The sequence below is a fragment of the Poecile atricapillus genome, chromosome 27 (genome assembly GCF_030490865.1).
Source record: "Poecile atricapillus isolate bPoeAtr1 chromosome 27, bPoeAtr1.hap1, whole genome shotgun sequence".
Taxonomy (NCBI): Eukaryota; Metazoa; Chordata; class Aves; order Passeriformes; family Paridae; genus Poecile; species Poecile atricapillus.
The window spans coordinates 629,790-647,104 of NC_081275.1; the positions used below are offsets into that span (position 1 = coordinate 629,790).

Consider the following 17,315-nt stretch of genomic DNA (forward strand, 5'->3'; position numbering starts at 1 on the left):
TGATGGCACTGGGGGATCCACAGGGATCTGCTGGTGGGATCTGGAATGTCAGTGGGGTCTGTAGGGATGGGGATCGGGGGTCTGGGGGGTCTGCAAGGGTAGAAGGAATTTGTAGGGGTGGGGGGATCCTTGGGATGGGGCTCCAGAGGAACGGGGGGATCCTTGGGATGGGGGAACCCCTGGGGGCGGTGGGTCCCTGGGGTGGGGGATCCTTGGGACTGCTGGGGTCCCTGGAGAGGGCGGGGATCCATGGAGGGGGAAAGCACAGGGACAGGGGATCTGTGGGAACGGGGAGGGTCCCCGGGAGTGGGGACAACACCGGGAATGGGGCTCCGCGGGGCATCGAGGGGTGCGCGGGGTCCCGGGGTCCGGGGTTCGGGATTCCGGGGTTCCGGCGTTCGGGGGTCCGGGGCTTCGGGGCTCCGGGGTTTGGGGGTCCGAGGGTTCGGGATTCGGGGTTCCGGGGTTTGGGGATCCGGGGGTTCCGGGGTTCGGGGTTCGGGGGTCCGGGGGTTCGGGGTCCGGGGTTCGGGGCTCCTGCCGAGGTTCCGTCCGCGGTGGGATGGGGGGGGAGCTCCGGGCCCCTCCCCCTTTAGGCCCCGCCCCCTTCATGCCCCGCCCTCTCTGGCCCCGCCCCCGCGCCTCTGACGAGGCCCCGCGCGGCGGCGGCGGCTCCGGCCCCTCCCATTGGTCGCGGCCTCTGACGGCGCCTCCCCATTGGCCGCGGCCGCGGGGGCGGGGCCGGACCGTGCGCGCGCCGGGCGCGCCGCCCCGCCCCTCCCTCACCCCCCTCACCCCCCTCGGCCGCCGCCGCCGCCGGGCGGAGGCACCGCCAGGCCCGGCCCGGCCGCTCCGTCCGCTCGGCACGGCCCCGGACCGGCCCCGGACCGGCCCCGACCATGGCGAGTCGCCGCCGGGCCCCGCGCCGGAGCGGCGGGGGGCGCTGACCCGGCCGCGCCCCGGCCCCGGCGAACCCTCGGCGCCGGTGAGTGACCGCCCGACCCGCCCCTCCCGGCCCGGAGCTCCCGCCCTCCGAGGCCCTGCCCGGCCGTGGGGCCCCGCCGCACCGGAGAGGGGCCCGCTGACCCCGCCCCGGGGCGCCCCGGGACCTCCCCCTCGGCTCTCGGGACCCCGCGATCCGCCCGGGATCGGCCCCGGGATCCTCCCCGGGACCGCCCCGCCTGTGCCCTCCCACCCCCCGTCCCGAGAGGCCCCGGGACCTTCCCCGGGATCCCCGGGTCCTCAGCCTCCCCTTCCCCCTCCCTCGCTCTGGACCTGAGAGCCCCCAGGGTCAGGGCCCCCCCAGACCTGCAGGGGACTCCTGAGATCCCGTTCCCCCCCTTTGCTGCCCCCCGGTTCCTGAGAGCCCGCACAACCCTCACCGGGCCCCCCAGCCCGATGTGAGACTGCCCCGGCCCAGAGATCTCCCTTCCCCTCCCATTTTCCTGTTCTTCCATCCACTCCCGAGAGCCCCGGGGCCTCCCTTGTCTCCCCCAGAGCTGCGAGAGACCCCCCTGAGCCGCCCTTACCCCCCTTTCCTGGCAGTGCCCCTCACCCTCCTCTCCTCAGAGCTCCCGAGACCACCCCTGGACCCCCAGGCCCTGCGGATCCCCGTTCCCCACCCCCTGCCTCGATCCTGAGAGCCCCTGGGAGCCTCCCTGGGCCCCCCAGCCCTATGGGAGACCCCCTGAGCCCCCCCGAGCCTCTCCCTTTTCTGCCTCAGCCTGGGGGGTCCGGGGGGCTCAGCCAATTCCAGCCCCTGTTTCCTCTTTCCCTTGTGAAGGAAGAAATGGATCGGTGGGACTGGGGTGGGTACAGGGGATGTGGAGACCCCTCTTGTGTCCCCCCATCCCGGTGGCCGCTCAGAGTCCCCCCTGCTCCATGACCATCAGGGATTCCACTGGTCAGCACCGCTGGGTGCTCTGGGTGTCTGACTGTGGGTTTGGGGTCTTCAGACTCCCGTTGTTGTTTTTGGGGGAGGCCAGGCCCCATTCTGGGGGGGCACAGGGTGCTCCCCTCCCTGCCCTGTCCCCCCTGCGTGTGCTGCAGGGGAGGGTGATGCAGCAAAACCCACCTGCTCTGGGAGGGGGCAGTTTAGGGACACTGAAGGTGCTCACCCCACAATGGGGGGCTGAGGAGGGGCTCCTGGGGGGGTTTGACACCTCTGTGAAGGCCGGGCATGTCCCAGGCTGGCCTGAGGGGCATGGGGACAACAGGATGGACACAGTGGGGCACTGGGGGCATCCCGCCCTTGGCAGCCAGTGTCCCCCACTAACCTGGGGGGGGATCCATGCCAGGCTGGGGAAGGTTCTGCCCAGCTGGGAGACCCCCCGAGCCCCCCCACTTCACTCCTGGAGTGTTTAACCCCGGGACTCTCTTGGGGATTCCCCAGAGTGCATCTGGAGCACATCCCAGGGCGTGCAGTGGGATTTTGGTTGGGAAGGGGGCTGGGAGGGGTGTGCAGGTGAAGGCTGAGGTGCCAGTGAGACCCCCCCGTGCCCCCAGCCCCCGTGTCCCGTGCTATGAACGTTCGGCGTGACTTCTCCGCAAGCAGCTGCAAATGAAAATGGAGGATATGTCTTTGTCTGGCCTGGATAACAGCAAACTGGAGGTGAGCTGCCCCCCCTGGGGTCTGTCTGTCCCCTGGGGTGTCCGTGTGGGCCCCTCCCCTCCTTAACAGCCCCCCCTGGGCCCCCCAGGCCATCGCACACGAGATCTACACGGAGCTGGTGGAGGATGCCTGCCTGGGGCTCTGCTTCGAGGTGCACCGGGCTGTCAAGTGCGGGTATTTCTTCCTGGATGACACGGACCCCGACAGCATGAAGGACTTTGGTGAGCCCCTCAGGTCCCCCAGAGTCAGGGTGACGCTGATGACAGGGACACAGCCAGGCCCCTGCTCCCAGAGAGGCCATGGGCGATAGGTGGTCCCCACACACAGGGATTTGGGTTTGAGGGCTGCTGCTGAACACACAAATGTCCCCCAATAGTGACCAAACTGTCCCAGAAGGGTAAATGAGGGGGTCCCTGAACTCCTAAACACGGTGCTGGGGCCCTGGGGGGCACAGCTGGGGCGCGGGTGGGAGGTGGCAGAGACCCCCGGGCAGCACCGCCACCGGTTTCAGCTCCCCCGACTCCCATTGAGGCTGTGGGGAGCGTCTGGCAGCCCCAGGGACCCCCCAGAGCAGCTCGGGGGTCTCAGGGCAGGGGCTGAGCGTGTCCCCCCGCAGAGATCGTGGACCAGCCGGGCGTGGACATCTTCGGGCAGGTGTACAACCAGTGGAAGAACAAGGAGTGCGTGTGCCCCAACTGCAGCCGCAGCATCGCCGCCTCCCGCTTCGCCCCGCACCTGGAGAAGTGCCTGGGCATGGGCCGCAACAGCAGCCGCATCGCCAACCGCAGGTGCGAGGGGCTGGGGGAGCCCCCCGTGGGGAAACTGAGGCACAGGGGGCCTGAGGCTGCCGGGCTCCCCTCCCTGTGGGGCGCTGTGCGTTTGGGCACCGATGAGCCCGGGATGCCAGTTCGGGATCTGGGTCTCCCCAGTCCTCGATGTCCATTGTGGGGTGTCCAGCTTGGTTCCCCCCTGGAGCTCCTCTTGTCCCTCCCCAGCAGTTTATCCCTCCCGGGGGGATGAGCTGGGGACCCTGGGTCCTCTGTCCCCCACCTGGGTGGCTCCCGGGGGATCCTGTCTGGGTCCCTGGGTGCAGGGGAGAGCAGGAGGGCACTGTGGGGCACACGGGACGGATCCTGGGGCTCCGTGGAGGACGTGGGGCAGACCGTGGCCATGATCTCCCTCCCCTCCCCGCTCAGGATCGCGAGCAGCAACAACCTGAACAAGTCGGAGAGTGACCAGGAGGACAACGATGACATCAATGACAACGACTGGTCCTACGGCTCTGAGAAGAAAGGTGGGGAGGGGTCCCTGGTGTCCTGAGGGGTGGGGGACACGTCCTGCCTGCCCCGTGGCCGCTGAGCCCCGGTCCTGGGTGGGTGTGTAGGGGCAGAGCAGCCGTGTGTGGTGGTCCCAGCCCTGGGGAGGCAGCGGCTCTGGGCTTGGGGCTGCATCCACTGGAAAAGGTCAAATCTTTCCTTTCTGTGTCTCTCCCCATAGCGAAGAAGAGGAAATCGGACAAGGTGAGGGGGTGAGGGGTGCAGGGGAGGGTGGGTGGGGGGCGTGGGGAGGACACAGGACACCCCCAACACCCCCCTCTCGTTGCAGAACCCCAACTCGCCCCGCAGGTCCAAGTCCCTGAAACACAAAAATGGTGAGGGGAGGGGCTGGCACCCCTGGGCTGGGGCTGAAAACTGGGGAGGGGGCTCACACCATCGGGGCGGGGCATCGGCCTGGGGGTGGAGCCTGGCTGGGTGGGGCACGTGCAGGGGTGGGGCATTTGTGGTGGGTGGGGCACCCGCAGTGGGTGGGGCTTGTGGGGAGCCGGGGGTGTCCCTGGCCGGGGTCGGTGGCGGTGGGAGGGGGCCCTGGGGGTCCCGGGCTGTGGGCAGGACCCCCCCTCACCTTTCCTCCCGCCCAGGCGAGATCGGCGGGAACCCCGATCCCTTCAAGGTGAGCCTGGGATGGGGGGAGATGGCTGCCAGTCCCTCCTCTGCCGCCCCAGGGGGCCCTATTGCCCCCCAGCTGCCCCCCAGCCCTGACCCTGCTCTGTGCCCCCCAGTACAGCAACTCGGCCGGCATCAACTACGAGACGCTGGGCCCCGAGGAGCTGCGGACGCTGCTCACCACGGTGAGGGGACGGGGAGGAGGGATGGGGGGCACCATTAGGGATGGGACCCCCGGGATCTCTCGTCCCACTGGGGCTGGTTCCAGCCTGGCAATGGTGACATGCAGCACGTCCTGATCGTGGGGCACCGGCTGCTTTGTCTGGGACACGAGGCTGGGGGGCCCCAGGGCTGTGATGGTGCAGCACAGCCCGGGGGTCACTCACCTGTCCCCCCCAAACTCACCTGTCCCTTCCCTCCCCAGCAATGCGGGGTCATCTCCGAACACACCAAGAAGATGTGCACCAGGTGAGGGCAGCCCGGCCTGGCCCTGCTCGCTCTGGGGGGCTCCCTGACATGTCCCCATCCCCGTGGGAGGGGCGAGGCCATCTCAGTGCCGTGTCTCGTCCCCAGGTCCCTGCGGTGTCCCCAGCACACGGATGAGCAGCGCAGGGCAGTCCGGGTTTACCTCCTCGGGCCCTCGGCGTAAGTGGCTGCAGACTCGGGGTCCCTGAGGTGCCGGGGTCACCGTCCTGTGGAGCAGGGACTCCACGGGGTGCTCAGGGGGGCTGGGGACAGGGACAGCCTTGGGGGGCCTGGAGGGGACGGGAGCCCAGGGCTGGGGTTGGGATTTGTGGCCCAGCAGGGCGGTGGGGACTGGGCTGAGCTCCTGAGCATCCCCCTGGCATTTTGGGGTCTCTGTCCCCACCATCCCTCTGTGACACCTGTGCCCAGGTCCCTGCCCGAGGCCGAGGGCAGCGTGGAGAACGACAGCTTCGAGGTGGCCGAGAGCCAGGCCCTCATGAGCCGCCTGCAGTGGGACGGCTCCTCCGACATCTCCCCCTCCGACTCGGCCTCCTCCAAAGCCAGTGAGTGTTTGGGGGCCTGGGGGACAAATCCTGGGGCACAGACAAATCCTGGGACACAGATCCCTTTGTGTGAGCAGAACTGGCTGTTCTGGCATCTCCCCAGCACAAGAGGGGTGGAACAGACCGTGGCTCCAAAGCCTGGAACACCTTGTCCCCCACCTGAGAGGGGGAGGAACATTTTGGGGTACATTTTCTTGGGTGTTGACCAGAGTTGGGCATCATCCACTCTGTTTTGGGGCTCACCTCCTCCCTGACACCCCCATTTGTTCCTAGGTACAAACAACTCCGAGTCCCGCAAGACCAAGAAGAAGAAGCCCCACCTGGGGCTGGTGAGCGGTGCCCCAGGGCTCGGCTCCAGCAAGAAGAAGAAGCCCAAGCCCCCCGCCCCCCACACCCCCAGCATCTACGATGACATCAACTGAGCCCCGCAGAGCTGGGGAGGGGCAGGACGGACAGAGGGACAGACAGGGGCCAGGACAGCCCCCGGGCACCCCCAGGCCAGACACAAGGCGGGTACCGGAGCACAGAGGACTCGGCTGTCGCTGGAGTGGGGCTGGATTTGGGGAGCCCCATTAGTGCCCCCCTTCCTCCCCCTGCCCCCGTGCCTCTATTTATTCTGTGACAGTTTTTGTTCATGAGGTTCCCGTTGGGGCATCTCCCTTGGACATGGGGGTACAGCCCCCCCATCCCTCCCAGCACCCCCAAAGCCAGCCGTGCCCCCCACACCCGCTCCTCACTTCCCCACTGGGGTGGGGGGCACCTGGACACCCTGGGCAGGTCCGGGCCTGGCTCAGGGGGTTGTGAATCCCCCCTGCCCTGGGGTTTTGGGGTGAGCCCCCCACTCTGGAGCGGCCTCCCCTCCCTGCCCCGGGCTGGCACTCGCTGGTCGGGCTGGCTCAGGAGGGGGGGTCACACTGGAGGGGGTGTTTCACACTCAGAGGACAGGACCCTCTCACCCCCCAAATCTGCTCAGCTGTGCCTGCATTCAGCTCTTGGGGGTCTCGAGGGCCTGGCAGTGCCCACACAGGGGGGTCACAGGGGGCTGCATGCTGCATCCTTCATGTTTGGGGCTGTTTGGGGGTGGGTCTGGGGGTGGGGGGAGCTGCTGTGACCATCCCTGTGCCAAACTGTTTGGGGGAGGGGGACCCCAACCTGCCAGGGACCTCTGGGGGGAGCTGGGAATGGAGCAGAACGGGGGGGAAGCACAGCCCGGCTTCAGCGCAGGGCCCCCCACTCCTCGTGTCCCCAGGACAGCTCTGCGCCCGCCTGGGGACCTGCTGCTGCAGTCGGGGGTCACTGGGGACCCCCACAGCTCTGGCATGTGTTTGCACCCCCCAGGCTCTGCTTTTGTTTGGGGGGGCCGGGACCAGCACCCCGCTGTGCGGGCCAGGGGGGGGACAGGTCCCTCTGGCTGGATCCAGGTCACCCCCTGCCCTGTGATCCCCTCCCCACAGCTGTTCTCCACCGCAGGGGCTGTGCTGGGGACAGGGCTGGCTGTCCCCCCCCATGGCTGTCTGACCCCCCCATTTGGCCATACGTCCCCAGGGGGGGCTGTGTCTGTCCCCCCAGCCCGGTGCCGTGGCTCATCCTCTCGCTGGGACTCACAAATTTATGGTGCTCTCGACTCTGGATTCACTATTGTTTTCAAACTGCTGCTAAAGGCTGGGCTGGGGGGGTCCTGCAGAGCCTTGGGCACCTCAGAACGCTGCGGGGCCCCCCCCCGCTGCATGGGGACCCCCGTGTGGTCCCTCCTGGTGTGGCTTTGGGGCTGGGGGCTCTGGCCACCGGAGCATGCCAAGCTGGCCTTCGCGTGCCCCGGGGCCGAGGACGGGGCTGTGGGCACCCGAAACACGGGGGGGACCACCCCAAACTGCCTGGGGGGGGCACGGTGAGCCGGGGGGAGGCAGCCTGAGCCCCGTCAGCCGCGGGAGAGGCGCTGCAATTTGGGGTCCAAGGGCTGCAGTGGGGCTTGGGGGGGCTCAGACCATGCCCTGGGACCCCCCAGCTCGGTGTCCTCGCCCCCCCGGTGTTTCTGAGTGTCCCCCCCGCGGGGGAGCTGAGCCCTTGTGAGGTCTGTGTGTCCCGTGCGTGGGTTGTGGCTGCCCCTGTAAATAAAACTGCATCTTGACTTGGTATCCCTGGCATTAATTATGACTCATTATTAATTAATTCATTAATTATTAAGCATGGCCTTTACCCCTCCCATCCATCTCCCCCCACTCCATTCACCACGGGTGGGGCTGGATTTGTTTCTATAACCCCCCCAAAAGCGTGGGTGGGTGGGAAGGAGCAGCCCCCAGGGCAGGAAGGAATCACTGGGGTGACTTGACACCCTTTATTTGCTTTTAAAAGTCCTTAGGAAGAAGCCATAGCCCGTTCCAGTGCTGTCCCACTCCCCCGAGCTGGGATTGGGGCTGGGGGAGAGGGAATGGAGTTTGGGGGGGGGGCACAGCCCCTTTTTGGGGGGTAAAGTCCGGCTGCAAGGCTGGGACGTGGGCGCTGAGCTCCCACGGCGCTGGCTGCGGTCACAGCGCAAGGACGGGGACAGCGCGGTGCCTCCCCAGCCTCATCCCGCCTGTCCGTACACCCCGAAGGCCAGGAAGGTCACCAGGACGGTGACACCGATCAGGGACACGGTGGCCGGGGCCGTGAAGAGCTGCCGGTAGTTGATGCGGAAATACCAACCGAGCGCCAGCACCACCATCACCGTGGGGACCATGAGGGTGCCCCCGGCCAGGGGCAGCCCCGGGGCCGCGGGGCCGGGCTCGGGCAGGGCCGGGGTGGCCACAGAAGCCCCCCGGGAGCGGTGGCAGTGGATGACACAGTTATCGGTGATGCGCAGCGAGCGCAGCGTCCGCGCCTGGTCCTGCAGCAGCTGCCCGCGGTAGATGAGCTTCATCTGGCTCTCCTGGCCCGGGAAGTATTTGCTGCGGGAGGAGAAGAGGTTGGAGGTGGCAGAGACGGCGCTCACGGACCCTCCCGGGGTGGAAACGGGGAGGTGACAGCGATGGCACTGCCACCGCGCCACCGCCGTCTCTCTTAAACTCGTTGTTTCAAAACCCACACCCCTCGGTATTTTTGGCTCAGCAAGAGGGATAAAAGCCCTCCCCCGTTCTGTGGGAGGGGGCTGTTTGCAGCGGGGCACAGGAGCTGGGAGCGGGGGCTGCCAACCCGGCGGCGCTGCCGGTGTCCCCCGTCCCTCGGGACTCACCTCTTGAGAATCCCCACGGTGTCCTCGGGCCGGGCCACTGCCACCTCCTCGGTGTCGTTGAGGAACTTGAGGCGGATCTTGATGAGTCCGGGGCACGCGTCCTCCCCGCCGGGGGCTCCGGGCTCGGCCGGGCCTTGCGACAAGCTCGGGACGTCCCGGAGCGGCTCCAGGCCGGTACCGGGGGCGCTCCCGCTGTCCCCCGGTGCCGCCGCCCCCCGTTCCTCCTCTGTTTTCTCCTCCGCGCTCTCGGGGGCTCTGGGGGGCTCCGGAGCCTCGGCCGCCCCCGCGGGCCCCGCGTAGGGCGGGAGGGGCCCGAGGCGGATCACGGCCGCGTCCCCGGTGCCCAGGAGCGGGCTGCCGCCATCGGCCACGTACGTGGAGAGCCAGGCCAGCACCAGCGCCAGGGCCAGCACGGCCACCCCGGCCACCAGCGTCACCTCGTCCCCCACCCCCAGGATCAGGGGGGCGGCCGGGGGCTCCATCTCCGCCACGGGACCTCTATCCCCGCCCGGTGCCCGGTGTGACCCCCGGTGTGACCGGGCTGGGCGGCGGGGACGCCCGGGGCTGTCCCGGTGCCGCCTTCGGGCTCACAACAGATCCCGGGGCTGCTCCCGGTGCCCGGCGGGAGCTCCTGCCTGCAGATTTTCCTCCTCGCTCCCGAGGCACCGAACCGGCAGCGCTGCGCTCACCTCACCGGGCCGGGCGGAGGGTCCGGGGGGTCCCGGAGGGTCCCGTAGCCCCTCGGTGCCCAGCGGGGCAGGGTCAGGCCATCCCCGACCTGGACAGAGCAGAGCGATGCCGTTAGCGGGGCCCGGGCACCGCGGGGCGGGAGGAACCGGGCGAGTCCCGGTGTTTCCCGACCGGTGCCCGTACGTCCCGGGGGTCCCGACCAGCCCCGGGGGTGCCGGTGTGTCCCTGCCAGCCCCGGTCATCCCGGGGGGTGCCGGTGTGTCCCTGCCAGCCCCCGCGGTCCCGGAGTGTCCCCGCCGGCCCCGGGGGTCCCGGTGCCCCCCCCCACTCACCGCCTCCCGCCGCCGCCGCCCGCGCGCCGGAAGCGCCACGTCACACGGCGCCGCCGCCAGGGGGCGGGAGGGGGCGGCGGGCGCGCGCGCGCTGCGTCACGGCCGCGCCCAATGGGCGGGGACAAAGGGGCGGGGCCAGAGATCACACACACCCCCGAGTGGGCGGGGCCTGGAGAGGGCGGGACCGTGATGTGGGCGGGGCCGGTGGGGGCGCGGTCACGGGCGCGGCGGGACGGGGCCGCGGGAGCACCGTGAGAACCCCGGGCTGACCCCCCCAGCGGGGCCGGCCCAGCACCGGAACGGACACCCCGCGGCCGCTGCTGTCACCCCCTCCACGGCCCCCACTGCCCCCAAGGTCCATCTGTCCCCTTCCTGCCACCTGCGACCCCCTGGCTTTGTCCCCCCTCATGCCCTGTCCCCCCTCATCCCCTGTCCCCACAGTCCCCTGTCCCCACAGCAATTGCCATTGCCCACCCTGGGCCCACAGGGACAAAGACGCCTCAAGAGCCACCTCTGCCATGTCCTTTATTGTCCCCAGGGCACGGGGGGGGACACAGCAAGTGGACGCTAGTGGGGGACATGGAGGGGACACATGGAGTGCCCTCAGGAGATGAGACCCTCGATGGGCAGCTGGAGGTAGCGGCGCAGGGAGGGTGGCAGTGCCAGCTTGGGGACAGCAGTGTGACAGCGGGTGCCCAGGTGACGCCGGATGGCCACACGCGCCAGGTGCTGCAGCCGCCGTGGCCGCCCCGCCATGTGCACGGCAGAGGCGTAGAACTCCCGGTGCTCCTGCGGGGGGGGACACGGGGGTCAGTGAGCTGGGGTTGGGACACGGGCGCGGCCCAGGACACCCAGGACACCCCAGGACACCCAGGACACCCCAGGACACCCCGTTACCTCCCACAGCTCGGGGGGCACAGCCTCCACCCAGCCGTCGGCGGGAGGAACGCGGTCGTAGGCGTTGAGCATCACCTCCAGCGCCGGCGGGTGCTGGCAGCACAGCCTGAGCATCTGCCAGCAGAGCCGTGTCACCGGGGCGCGACACCGGCACCGCCGGCACCCCGTGCCCCCCGCCACCCCCGTCCCCCACCTTGGGGTGCGCGGGGAGGGCGCCGTGGTCCAGCAGGAGCGCGATGGTTTCCTCGGGCCGCTGCTCCCGGTACTCGCGCACGGCGTGGAGGGCGCAGTCCATGGGGGTGTCCCCGGCGCCGTTGGGGACGGTGGCGTCGGCGCCGTGGCGGAGCAGCAGCCGGGCCAGCGCGGGGTGCCCGTTGGCACAGGCGTTGTGCAGCGGCGTGTGGCCCTTGCGCCCCGCGGCCCCGGGGTCGGCGCCGGCCGCCAGCAGCCGCTCGGCCACGCGCAGGAAGCGCTCGGCGTCCTCGGGGCGCTCGGCCGCGGCGGCCGCCGCGTTCAGGGGGGTCTCGCCCTGGTGGGTGCGCTGGGAGGGGTCGGCGCCGTGGTGCAGGTACAGCTCCACGTGGGCCACCAGGCCCTGGCGCGCCGCCACGTGCAGGGCTGTCACCTGCCGGTCACGCGTGCCCAGGTTCACCTGCGCCCCGTGCGCCAGCAGCAGCTCCGCGCACCTGGAGCGGGCCGGAAGGGTGAGGGGACACTTCGGAGGGACACTGCACCCAGGGGACACGAGCGGGACATGCCAGGGAGATGTGGTTCCCACGGGACACCCCTAGGGACACGCTCCGGGTCATACTGGAGCCCTGGCTCCCATGGGACACCCGCAGGGACACCCCGGGGCCCCTCCCGGGACACCCCACGGGCCCGCGGCTGTGGGGCAGGGATGAGGATTTCACGGGGGGGCCCCTCTTGCAGCTGAGCCGCCCCCCACGCAGGACCCCCCTTACCTGAGGCTGTGGGGCGCGGTGCAGAGGTGCAGCGGGGCCGAGCCGTCGGCGCTCAGCACGTTGGGGTCGGCCCCGAAGGCCAGGAGCAGGCGGGCGCAGTTGGGGTGGGGGGCGGCCGCGCTGTCGTGCAGGGGGGCCCGGCCCCCCACCACGGCGTCCACGGCCGCCCCCCGCAGCAGCAGGTGCCGGGCGCAGTCCTCGTAGCCGCGGGCGGCGGCGATGCGCAGGGCGGAGGTGTGCTGCCGGCGGGGGCTCAGCACCCACAGCCCTGCGGGGTCAGCGGGCACCGGGGGCTGCCGGACACCACAGCCGCCGCTGGACCCCCCCCCAGCCACCCACAGCCCCGCCGGAGCGAGGGGAGCAGTGGGGCGCCCGTGGGGGCTGCCCTGAGCACCCACCCTGCCCCAGAGTCCCCACACACCGCAGCAGCCAGCCCGGATCCCCCCAGCCCGGCTCCCCCCAGCCCGGCTCCCCCCGGCCCGGCTCCCCTTTTCCCGGCTCCCCTTTTCCCGGCTCCCCACTTGCTTGGCAGGGGAACTGGGGGGAAGGGAGGGGAACGGAAGGACCCCCAGTCCCCCCCAGCCCCGTACCCTGCTCCGGTGACCACACCAGCTCCTCGCTGACCATCTCCAACACCAAATTCGCGGCGGCCTCGTCCCTGAAGATGCTCTGGACGCGGGGCAGGTCCCCGGCGTAGAGGGCGTTGTGCACGGCGGGGTCCCGGCAGAACTGGCGGCGCCGGGGGGGGCTCGGGGGGGCGCGGGGGGTCCCGGGCAGGGAGCGGCGTGAGGCCGATTGCCGGGCCAGGGCTCGCCGCCGATCCTCCCGCTCCAGCAGCTCCCGCTGCAGCCGCAGCGAGCGCAGCGCCGAGGAGCTGAAGGCGAAGGTTTCGTGAGCCATGGGAGCCCCGGGAGGGCGGGGGGGATCCGGGGGACAGCGAGCGGCGCCCTCCCGGGGGGTTATAAATAGGGCTGTGCCCCACACACGGATGTGGAATCAAATCCCAGGGCCCTATAAATAACTCCTGGGCGGTAAACAGAGTCACGGGGTGCCAGGGAGTTTAACCTGTTGGTGGGTGCGAGGTGCGGATGTCCCATGGGGGGAATCTGGGTCTCCCCAACCCTGTCAGACCCTGGGGGGAACGGCCCCTCCTGTGCAGGGGGAGCAGGGACCCCCGGAGGGGACAGAGGGGTGACACACGAGGACACAGGTGATGCAGAAACAAAAGAGCCCTTTAATGCAGGTTTGGGAGCGAGAGGGGCCGGTGTGCCCGGAGCAGCGGGGACAGCGCTGAGTCCCCCCCGGGTCTCCCCAGCTCTCAGCTCCACAACAAACAGCACAGACACGCAGAGACAGGAGCAGGAGGGTGGCAGGGGTGTCACCTGCTCCCCAGCACCGTCACCCTCACAGCAGCCGCTGGGCTCAGCCGCAGTCAACCTGAGCCGGGGCTGAGAAGAAATCCTCGGGCAGCTCCCCCAGGAGCCCGTCCAGGTCATCTGCACGGCACAGTGGGATGGGATCCGTGAGTTTTGTGTGTGTGGGAATCGTGGAATTGCTCAGGCCGGGAACCAGGCCCTGTTTTCCACAGGACAGGGAGCTTTTCCTCCCCTCCCAGAGTGGGTCTGACTCACCCGTGTCACATCCATCAGCTCCCACCGGCTCTTCCCAGCTGGGACCAGAGCTCAGTGGGCACAGGGAGGAGCCCCCAGGATGCTGCTCTGCGCTGTGCCCACTTGTCCTCGACTGTCCCCAATCCTCAGGAACAGGGACACCCTGAGGGGGCTGCGCAGGGGGGTCCTGAATCAGCTCAGCCTGGGCAGGGACCTGCAAAACCCAATGGGGATGAATTACTGGGGGATTTAACCACTCCTCCCCCTTTCTCTCGGGGGTCCCCATAGCCCAGACCCCCTTGGGGGGCCCAGCAGCCCCCCCTCACCTGCCGGGGGGAGCAGCCCTCGGGCTCAGGCGGGAAGATGCGGAGGAGGTTGGTGGGGGTCACGTTGAGGTAGTGGTTGCGGTGGGAGGGGGAGAAGACCCCGACCTGCAGAGGGGGCAGAGCCAGCTCCAGCTCCCGCCTGCAGAGCAGCTCCCCAAAGCTACAGCTCCCCATTTATGGAAATTTTAGGATGAAGGGTGAAATGTTAGGAACAGCTGAGAAAAATCCGAGGTGCAAAACTGTGGGAGATCCTTTTCTTGTATTTATATTTGCAGTCCCAGGGTGCTATGGAATGGGAACGGGGATGCACCACATGAATGCACGAGTTTCTCTTACCCCCTTATCCCAGTATTTACATTCAGTTCCAGGGGTTGGGAAGGGAACAGGTGATGTGCTGGATCACCCCCAGCAGTCCCCCCGGCTCTCCTCACCTGCCTCAGGAGCAGCACGGAGCCGGCCCGGAGCTCGCTCTGCCTCTGCTCCAGCAGCAGCTGGTGCACCGTGCCCTGCATCTCCCCTGGCAACGAGGACGGGACCTGTGAGCCCCAGGAGTGACAGGGGGAGCCCCTCTGGGGCACAGGGACTGCCCCACTCACCCGTGGGGTCCCGGAACACGGCGCCAGCGCCGGCGCTGCTCCTGGTCAGGGTCTTGATCATCACAGCCATGCTGGGGACCTTGTTTTTTGGGAGCTGCTTCAGGGCTGCCTGCACAGCACGACAGGGATTTTGGGATAACCTTGGGCAGGGCTGGGAGTTGAACCCTGTGATTCCTGTGGATCCCTTCCCGTGTGGGATATTCCAGAATTCTACAGTCCTCGTCACCCACGGGGATGTGGGTATCTGTGCCCAGCTCAGCCCTTCCCAGCCCTAAAAGCAGCTCTGAGGGGTGAGGGAAGAGCAGGAAGCCGAATCCTGGGCCGCCCTCACCTTGCGGAGCACCATGACCACGCTGTAGGTGTGGAGGAAGCAGCTGGGATCTCTCTCATCCAGCCCCAGCTCTGTCTTCATGGCCAGCCAGGGCCCCTTCCCGAAATCCTCCTCCGTGGGCAGCGGGGAGCTGGGCAGTGCCTGGGGTCGGGACATCCACGGTCACCAAGCCCAGGGGCTCCCTCCCCGCTCATCATCCCGCTCTGGGAGCCCCAGCAGCACCGCTGGGATTCCCACCGGGATCTGCGGGAGCAGGGGGGGACAGGGGGGTTACCTGAGCCCGCGGCTTCGCCACAGCCCCGTGAGCCGGAGTTTGGGGAGCAGACACCAGGATCTCCTCCAGCAGCTTCCCAGAGTGCTTGTGGGACAGGCAGAGATGTCCAGGGATCTGCTTTGCTTCATCGGCTGCTGCCATCCCATCCTATCCCAGCCCACATCCCATTCCCGTTCCCATCCTGTGCCCACCCACTGCATTCCTGACCCTGTCCCCATCCCTATCCCACCTTTATCCCCATCCCCATCCAATCCCACCCTCATCTCTGTCCATCCCCATCCCCATCCCCATCCCCATTCCCATCCCCATCCCCATCCCCATTCCCCATTCCCCACCTGCTGGGGCAGGATCCCGGCTGGCCCCGGGAAGCGCCGGCTCTCCCTGCGTGGGGGGGCTCGCGGGGGTCCCCCGGGGGCTTTGCTGGCCGCTGTCACCAGCTGCACCAGGTGGTTGGTGACCACCGGGGGCTTTGGGGGGCCGGGAGCGTTGGGAGCCACGGGGGGGTTCGGGAAGCCGGGGGGCTGCTGGAGCGGAGGCCTCGGAGGCTCCACGGAGCTGGGGGGGCCTGAGGGGGGTCTGGGGGGCAGCTGGGGCTGGGGGCTGCTCTGTGCTGGGGGGGTCCAGGGCACCGAGGAGCTGCTCCCTGCTCGGGGTGCTTGGGCAGGCCTCATGTACGGAGCCTTTGGAGCAGGGATGGAGCCCCCGGCGCTCCCCGGCTCTCCCGAGGAAGGGGAGGGTCTGGGGGCGCAGGCACCGGCCGCGCTGGGCCGCAGCACCAGTCTGGGACTGGGGAGGGGGCCCTGCCTGTCCTGCAGCCCCCTGGAGCCGGGGACCGGCTCCTCTCCCACCCTGAGCTTTTTGGGGATCCCACATTCCTGAGCGTTCTCCTTCCCTGGGCACTTCCACGGCGGCACCGGGGCAGCACCGGCCACCACCGGCACCTCGGGAGCCTCCAGCTCCCTGCAGGCGGCCAGGAAAAGCTCATTGTCCAGCTCATCCTGGGGTGCTGCTCCCCAGCATGGGGGTCCCTGCAACCCCTCGGGCCGCTCACCCTGCCCAGAGAGGGGCCGGAGGGCGGGGGCTTTACTGGGATGGGCTTTACTGGGATGGGCTTTACTGGGATGGGCTTTACTGGGATGGGGTTCACTGGGATGGGGTTCACTGGGAGGAACCGGGATGATGCCGGCTGAGGAATGCCCGGGGATCACAAACTGGTTCTCTGCATCTTCCACAGCGGAGAGGAAATCCTGTGGGAAAATAAACTCCGGGAATGCGAAGGGCTCCGTGTGTTCCCCGGAGCTCAGCCGGGGGGGAGCAGCACGGCCCGGCCGCGCCCCGGGGGGGGTCCCCAGGTCACCGGGGGGTCCCTCACCTCATCCTCCAGCTCCCTGCCGCTCCCAAAAAGCTTCTGCAAGTGGCAGGACTGCGGGAAAAAGGGGAAGATGGGACTGGGAGGGACACAACAAGCTGGGGAGCCCTCGGAGGTCCCGGAGGTCCCCGCCCTGGGCCGTTCGGTGTCACCGAGGGCCCCCGGAAGGGCCCCGCACCTGCCCCCCCTCACCGCGCGGGGCCTTCAGCGATCCCTTTGTGGGGACCCCGCCGTGGAGACCCCAGATCTCTCCCAGGGGACCCCGAAACCGCCTCCGTCCCCCCGTCCCCGTTACCATGGCAGCGGCGCGACCCCGGCCCGGCCCCGGAGGCGGAAGCGGCGGGGCCGGGACTCGAACCCGCGGTCCCCGGGGCAGGGGCGGAAGTTCCCCTGCGGCTCCGCGCGCCCCCTGGCGGCGGGCAGGAAGCGCAGCCGCGCCCCTTAAAGGGCCACGCACCCCCTTTCCCCGCGCGTGTCACATGTGCACACGCGTGTGCCCCCGCGTCACCCGGCCGAGCCCCGCGGCGCCGCCGGTGACTCAGCGCGGCCCCGGCCCGCTGTGATTCATCCCCGCACGCCCCCGCGGCACAGGCTGAGTGACCCTCCCACCCCCCGGGCCTGCTGCACCCACACGCGCGCACGGGCACGCGCGTGTGTCCGTGTGTGTCCCGCCTGTGTGACACGCCGATGTGCGGCTGCTCACGGGCACACAGCACGCGTGTGCCCCGCGGAGCGTCTCCCAGCTGGCCTGCTGCACACGCGTGTTCACACCTGTGCGTTCGTGCACTCGTGTGCAGGAGCGGCTGCACAGCGAGCGCCTGGGCGGGCACACGCGTATGCCAGGCAGCACAACAGCCTGTGGCACGCGTGAGTGCGCGCCATGGCCCATCACCCCGTCACGCACACGCGTGTGCCCTCCGGCATTCGTATTTGTGCGCCGCTGCACGCTCATTCACACTGATTCACACTGATTCACATTCATTCACGCTCACGCACGCTCATTCACGCTCACTCACACTCATTCACACTCATCCACACTCATTCATTCACACTCCCGTGCCCTTGCACACTCCCGCACCATCACTCGCCCACCCCTGTCCACACTCGCCCGCCCCGCGAGCCTCTTTAAAGCCCA

The 17,315-nt window shown here is 69.1% G+C and overlaps 4 protein-coding genes across 6 annotated transcripts; 1 reads left to right on the forward strand and 3 right to left on the reverse strand.

The window, feature by feature from the left end:
• Positions 1 to 2,488: 2,488 nt before the first annotated feature.
• On the forward strand, positions 2,489 to 7,736 carry ATXN7L3 (ataxin 7 like 3). The gene is made up of 12 exons (XM_058857781.1): positions 2,489 to 2,611; positions 2,700 to 2,832; positions 3,228 to 3,399; positions 3,808 to 3,905; positions 4,109 to 4,131; positions 4,217 to 4,262; positions 4,530 to 4,561; positions 4,671 to 4,739; positions 4,979 to 5,022; positions 5,128 to 5,199; positions 5,449 to 5,582; positions 5,856 to 7,736. The coding sequence occupies exons 1-12, from the start codon at positions 2,561 to 2,563 to the stop codon at positions 6,002 to 6,004; spliced, it is 1,023 nt and encodes a 340-aa protein (XP_058713764.1). The 5' UTR covers positions 2,489 to 2,560; the 3' UTR covers positions 6,005 to 7,736.
• A 167-nt stretch (positions 7,737 to 7,903) lies between these two features.
• On the reverse strand, positions 7,904 to 9,935 carry TMUB2 (transmembrane and ubiquitin like domain containing 2). The gene is made up of 3 exons (XM_058857783.1): positions 9,816 to 9,935; positions 8,794 to 9,571; positions 7,904 to 8,509 (listed from the first exon to the last, which is right to left on the reverse strand). Exons 2-3 carry the CDS (start codon positions 9,273 to 9,275, stop codon positions 8,149 to 8,151), a joined length of 843 nt encoding a protein of 280 aa, XP_058713766.1. The 5' UTR covers positions 9,276 to 9,571; positions 9,816 to 9,935; the 3' UTR covers positions 7,904 to 8,148.
• Positions 9,936 to 10,323: 388 nt separating this feature from the next.
• ASB16 (ankyrin repeat and SOCS box containing 16) lies at positions 10,324 to 12,707 on the reverse strand. The gene is made up of 5 exons (XM_058857766.1): positions 12,265 to 12,707; positions 11,675 to 11,942; positions 10,906 to 11,398; positions 10,713 to 10,826; positions 10,324 to 10,604 (listed from the first exon to the last, which is right to left on the reverse strand). Exons 1-5 carry the CDS (start codon positions 12,572 to 12,574, stop codon positions 10,419 to 10,421), a joined length of 1,371 nt encoding a protein of 456 aa, XP_058713749.1. The 5' UTR covers positions 12,575 to 12,707; the 3' UTR covers positions 10,324 to 10,418.
• Positions 12,708 to 12,825: 118 nt separating this feature from the next.
• HROB (homologous recombination factor with OB-fold) lies at positions 12,826 to 17,265 on the reverse strand. Of its 3 annotated transcripts, XM_058857751.1 has the most exons (10): positions 16,952 to 17,265; positions 16,184 to 16,234; positions 15,147 to 16,058; positions 14,812 to 14,895; positions 14,538 to 14,678; positions 14,207 to 14,315; positions 14,042 to 14,127; positions 13,611 to 13,715; positions 13,306 to 13,498; positions 12,855 to 13,170 (listed from the first exon to the last, which is right to left on the reverse strand). In XM_058857751.1, exons 1-10 carry the CDS (start codon positions 17,060 to 17,062, stop codon positions 13,097 to 13,099), a joined length of 1,866 nt encoding a protein of 621 aa, XP_058713734.1. In that variant the 5' UTR covers positions 17,063 to 17,265; the 3' UTR covers positions 12,855 to 13,096. The 3 variants fall into 3 exon arrangements, with proteins under 3 accessions (XP_058713735.1, XP_058713734.1, XP_058713736.1); XM_058857752.1 differs by lacking the exon at positions 13,611 to 13,715 and having other exon boundaries at positions 12,826 to 13,170; XM_058857753.1 differs by lacking the exons at positions 12,855 to 13,170; positions 13,306 to 13,498; positions 13,611 to 13,715 and adding an exon at positions 13,722 to 13,895.
• Positions 17,266 to 17,315: the final 50 nt, after the last annotated feature.